The sequence below is a fragment of the Ictidomys tridecemlineatus genome, chromosome 5 (genome assembly GCF_052094955.1).
Source record: "Ictidomys tridecemlineatus isolate mIctTri1 chromosome 5, mIctTri1.hap1, whole genome shotgun sequence".
Taxonomy (NCBI): Eukaryota; Metazoa; Chordata; class Mammalia; order Rodentia; family Sciuridae; genus Ictidomys; species Ictidomys tridecemlineatus.
Genome location: NC_135481.1, coordinates 65,977,122 through 65,983,121, shown reverse-complemented (window position 1 = coordinate 65,983,121; position 6,000 = coordinate 65,977,122). Strand labels below are relative to the sequence as shown.

Below are 6,000 nucleotides of genomic sequence, written 5' to 3'. Positions count from 1 at the left end.
GCAGCACAAGCCTGTGGCTCTTTTAGAAGCACGTTTGTTAAAATAGGTCCCCAGTGCTGGGAGGCAGACCCCCAACACAGCTGAACTGTGGACCTGTCACATCCAACTAAGGTTCAGGAATGAGTGAGCCTGGGGGTGATGCAGGCTCATGAGGGAAGACAGTGGAGAGCATGTGCTTTCAAGAGCTTTGGATTTTCCAGTTACACTTTACTGAAGAAATATTGTCCCAACAAAGGTGAATTATAACCCAAATAAATAAAAACTAAGAAATTCTACAGAGACATTTTGTGCTTTCATAAAAATCATTTATTGGCACAGGAAATGATTTTTTTTCTAGTACAGTAGCCATATGCATCTATCATTGCAATTCAGTGTAAACTACGTGTTAGGAGCCACTAGAAATCTAATTAGCAGGATGAATTTAATAAAGAATGAGAACAACTATGAGTCTACAGCGGCCCAGCCATCGAGTCTCATTGGAGCACAAATCAAATATCAAACCAGTGTTGTCCTGCAACAGTGTTTGTGTAGCCATGGAAAACCAAGACCGATAGATAGGATAGCACCCGTTCAATAAATTAGCTTCCAATTAGAAAAACATTATAACTGATAGAAATAATCTAAGTAAAAGAAGCACAAAAGTAAATAATAGTAAAGTAGCTATTTACATATATTACCTTTTGCCAAGACTTTATTAGCTTTCCCTTCTTACCTTTTCCCCTTCTGTTTGTTATTCCTGTTTTTTAATTTTTTCATGGTGATATTCTTGGCTCGCTGGAAAATATTTAGACAACCAACTCGACCTTTTTCCTCCAGGTCCTACATTTTCTACAACTTCATGTCAAACTAAAGAATCTGAAGGGTAAGTGTCTCCCTCTATAGAAGTAATAAGCCTTATTATTCTGCCATCAGTCCTAGTAACAACTAGTAGCAAAAATCTTATCCAAACATTATTTGAACTACCCCAGAAAGTCGGGCTGTGGATGGCAGCAGAGTGGTTGGAGTTTTCGTTTGTAATAGGCACAGGTAGCACACAGGTAGATGTTTATCCTGAGAGTGTGAATGCTGTGGACCGCAACTTAAGATCCCCCATTACCGAGCATGGGCCTTCTGCCCTCTGCTCACCATTTATTTCTTAACCGTTTTTAAGGCTTGGTATCTAAGGATGATGACGTCATTTCTACCAAAGAAGGGCTCTGTGATGAGTAGCAGCAGGACATAATTAAAAGAGGGCAGTTGAAAAGGCATTGAGTTGGTACATTCCTGGTGTGATGGCCAGAATGTGTGGGTTTTTAGCATCATCTAGGGAGCCTGAAAGACCTTCCTGATAAGGCTCTTTGACTTTTGTCTACTTCCTTTCTGATACTTAAGACAATTTGTAATTATTTAATTTTTACTTTGTTCCCCAACTAGAATATAAGCTCCAACGGGGCAGAGGCTATGCCTGTCTGTTCATCCCATGTTTCCACAGTGTCTAGAACATAGGGTTCTAGTGTCTGGAACAGTGCCTGGTCCATAGTAGTTTCTCAATTAAAAACTTGCATTAAATAAATGAATCAAATCATGAAATCCCCTGGTCTGCCTCTGTCTAGAGACTTTCCAGGTTTGTATAGCGGCCAGGGTTGCTGGCCTGTCCTACTGATTGGGCTATCCTAATGATCCTACCCTGGTGTGAACCTGTGTAGTTGATATTTTTGTGCTTCAATGGGTAGTAAAACTTCTCCATGATAGACTCACTCTGCCCACCTCTCAAAGGTTAGCTATGCAGACCTAGCACTGCATGAGAGGTATGAGGGCAAGAACATTCTAGGAGGTAAACTGCAAAGTTCTAAATTCAGCTCATTCTTCTCTACCTCCTTCTACAACCTCATTGTTTGACTGAAAGCTTAAGAAAAAGGTTATTAGGAGAATTTTTCTCTCGGCAGTACCAGTTCTGTAAGTCACCAATATCATGTTCAGAAAAGAAATGGAGTGAACTCACCTATATAAAAATACTAAGTTAAATAAAAGCAAAACCTGGGAGCGGAAAGGAAGTGAGGGTGGGCTGTCTAGGTCCTTTGTTGGTTAGATTGCTAGACGTGGAAGCGCACACAGGCATGGCGAGGGTGGAGAGGCTGGAGGGAAAGGGGCAGAGCTCTAGAGGACCAGCTGTTCTTTCCTCCTTCTCCCTCTTCTGTCAACTCTGAACTTGGCCGCTGCTGGCGGAGCTCCTTGCTGACTTGCTCTCTCTCTCTCTCTCAGGCAGAGGAAACAGGCAGCTGGTGCCTCCATAGCACATCCTTAGGCTATGGATGCTCTGCTGGAGTAGAAGTCAGGGACTGGGAGCCCAGTGTGAAGTGTGACCTGGTGGGAAAGAGACTGTGAGTTCTGCAATACATTGCGGTTAACCCCTTCCCCCCCAACACAGTGCACAGTGGGTGTGCTATTAATTTAAAAAAGGGTCTATCTGTTTCTCTCCAGTTGATTCCAGTAGACAGTAAGGAGGATTTTAGCAGAATTCTAGCTGTGGCAACAGCCTGGCTATCTTGGGGGGCTCTCAAATTCTGACGATATTTAATAATCTGGTTCTCAGACACCTGCTTCTTTTATTCTGAGAGACTGTATACCTTATGATAAAAGATACTGATTTGCAGGTAGTAAACCCACTGGCTTCTCCTCAGTGAGCACCATTGAATCCATGGATAGAGGACAGATCAGCAGAGACGACTCCTCCCTTACCGCTAGCCTACTAGTTATTCCAGGTGGGGATAAACCTCTCTGGGATTGCATGGACAATTGTTTGCCAGTTATGAAGAAACATGGCCGTAGTTTCTGTTCAGCCTCAAACCTCCATGGGCAAGACTAGAACTATTTCATGCAGTACTATCTTTTCCTCCTTTTTGTCCTTGGCTTCCCCACCCAAGAGTCTTTAATCTAAAGATACTCAGAAAATCCTGGAAACCCCTGTAGAGCATGTAGGAAGGGAAATGGCTGAAAATTTGAAAACGTTGAGTGTTTTTTTTTTTTCTTCTGAGATTTACTTATAGGGAAATTTGTAGTTTTCTTTCTTCCTATGTAGAAGATAAACTCTGAAAGATTAGATTATAGTCTCCCAGAAAACTCCATCTACTTGCATAAATAAAAGAAGGGCAGGAGTCACTGGGCTCCAATCAGTTTTACTGCTCATATTGATAGACAACACTGATTTTTAAAAATGTCTCAAGATAGGATTCTCAAGTCCTATCTTAAGGAGCTATTTGCTGACGGTTGTTAATGAGAGCCCCAGCTCAGGAGGACGGTGAGATCACAAGTCCTGACAGTGGCTGGCAGTGCACAGCCTCCACCCCTGCATGGCTCTGATCCTCCTCTCCTGCGGCCTGCTGCCCCAACCCACCAGGTTCTTTGCCCTTCCCTGTCCATTTGGGCTCTTCATGCCATAGAGATTTTGCAAAGGCTGTTTCTTCTCCATGGAACTCTCCACATAGCTCACTCCACCCCTGTAAGGGTCATTTCATCTGTTATTGCAATAGGGCCAGCCTACACTGGCCATCCTCATTAAGACTGTAAACCCCTCTGCTCCCCTCCCCCCAAGTCCCAGTACTCTGGATCCCCTGACCCAGCCTTTTCTCCATCACACTTTTTACTTTCTAACCACCATATAATTAATGTCATTGTGCTTATTGTTTATTGTTTGTTTTCTATAACTGGAACAGAACTTTAGGAGGTTAAGGTCATTATCTGCTCTTTTCCCCCACTGATGTATACCAGATATGAATAATAGTGCCTGGTATGTTAAAAGCACTCCATATATTTTTACTGAATGACTGAATGAGAAGAACCTGTTGTTTTATGTCTACAATAAATCTTAAGTCACTGAGTTCCAGGCAGCCTCGATGTTTCTATTCCTACAGCACCTAGCAGAGCTGGAGTGCAGAGAAAGTGCTTGTATTTTCTGCTAAGTGTAGGAGTACTTCAATCATACATCTTCACTTCTTCTCAGGCATTCACGGAGCTCAGTGTAAGTCATCTCATCTGGTTTTGTGTTAGTTGTTAAAGGCTTTCACTTCTACTTAGAGATGAAACTAGAGCAAACCATGTGTAGAACAAAACAGATTTCAGTTTGCCACACATTGTTAACTAAATTGAAAATATAAGGAAAGGATTACACTGGTATGAAATTCCACCACTAGTGGTGCTGATCCCTTCTCTCCTGCTTTCCTCCATGCCTGTGCTCTGTGCTCTAGGGGTTTGACTTGAGCCCAGGGACAGCCTCTGAAACCAGAAGAAGCTGTTCTTACGCCAGAGGGGCTTGGGGCTTACCTGCACATTCCTGTTTAGGCTGACAGCAGGGAAGAAAAGGCCCTCCACATTCTCAAATGCTATGGGACCCTGCTGTTCATCATTGATAAAAAATGTCAAGGTCTTTCTATTTAAGTCGAGGAGGACACCAATGGTGGCCCCTTTTGTGATTCCTCCCTCCGTTCTGTGGGAAAAGAAAGAAATGGGGTTTTACTTGCTTGTTATCATTCTAAAAGCTCCCCTTTTTGTATGGTTAAGCCAATCTGTTGCCACCTGTTTATAGGTTTTGCCTCCCTCCCTCCCAGCTTTTTAAAGCAAGTTTTCCTGTAAGCACCTCCTTTCACATAGAATTTAAATATCACAGATATACTGTATACCTATCATTGTACAGTACATATTCCATGCTGTATAAGGAGTAAGATCTTTTTGTCTCCCACCAACGTCCACTCCCTCGGGGGAGGAATCAGCTCCTGATGGGAGTATGTGAGTTGCTCTGCATTGCTGAGAGTGAACTTGTTCATCAGGGTCTCTACCATGAGCTGCAGCAGTAGAAAATAAAACACTAAGGTCTGGGAAACAATAGTCTTTCGGCTGCCGGAGCTCAGATTCTGGCTATGTTGCATACTTTGCATAAATAGTGGAAATTAAACATCATTAAATACAAAATGACTTAATGAAAGTCTAAATAAAGACGCAGTTAGGTTGAACCTAAAACATATGCATGGGAAATTGAATTTGGGGCCTTCTGCTTCCCATTAAATAGTAAAACTCTTTCCAGAAAGATGATATTTTTTTGGCATGCTGAATTTGAATTAAGAAGTTATAGGGTCTCTGAAAAATGACAACATCTAAGAATATTCTTCCATGCAAAGTGAGGTAATTACAATACAGGAAATGCAGTGATTTTATGGAACCTGCATATCAATGCCAATTTTACAAAGAATTGTGTCTTAGCTTCAATTGATGGTTTCACCAAATGCCATTAAACAGGGGCGATCAGATTTGTCTTCCCTTCCTTTTTGAAACCTAGCAATACTGAACTTCATCCTCATCTCAGCAGAGCACAGAAATTTAAAAACACAATTCATTTCCTCTTGCATGCAGAATACAGACTGTACACAGCTATTAAAAGACAGGTTTACAAGCTGTATCTTGTTATTCACAGGTTTAACACAGATAGCACAAGTGACATGCAGTTTGCATGCAGGCACATGTGTTCAGAATGTGTTTCTCTGCATAGTGTGTTGGTTGTGTTCTTATTCAGTCCTTCACTTCAAAAAAAAAAATACTAATCATGGTACAGAGGTAACAGCATCAGGAATCTAGTGTTAGAGTTCCCTTAAAGGTAAATCACTGAAGACAACTGCATACATCCATAGGATTTGATATCAAGTTGAAATGGTATATGTGCTCACTTCAAGTGATAGTGAAAGATACACACCCAAATGGAGATATATTGAAAATATCCCAGAGAACAGGAGGCCCTAGGAATCTACTGTCTACAATACAAGGGCCAGGGATGCACATATAGGAAAAAGCTAAAATGGTAGAGACTGTTCATCCCACCACTGCCTGACCTGCTTTTCCTTTGGTCTGACCAAATGCAACTGGATTTTTTTTTTCCAGAGACACCAATGCAAATGTATCTTGAGGAATCTTTAAGACTAAGGTGAACCAGTGTTCATGAAAGACACTTCTCGCCTCAGAAATTTTTGATAAACT

At 41.7% G+C, this 6,000-nt stretch overlaps 1 protein-coding gene across 7 annotated transcripts in view; it reads right to left on the bottom strand.

The window, feature by feature from the left end:
* Positions 1-283: 283 nt before the first annotated feature.
* Positions 284-6,000, bottom strand: part of Trim9 (tripartite motif containing 9) — a 102,244-nt gene continuing 96,527 nt past the window's right edge. For all 7 annotated transcript variants that reach the window (XM_021724849.3, XM_021724850.3, XM_005322857.4 and 4 more), the window contains 2 exons: positions 4,300-4,462; positions 284-2,343 (listed from right to left, as the gene is read on the bottom strand). In XM_021724849.3, the coding sequence (XP_021580524.2) occupies positions 2,281-2,343; positions 4,300-4,462 (226 nt within the window). In that variant the 3' untranslated portion in view covers positions 284-2,280. The remainder of the gene's footprint in view (positions 2,344-4,299; positions 4,463-6,000) is intronic.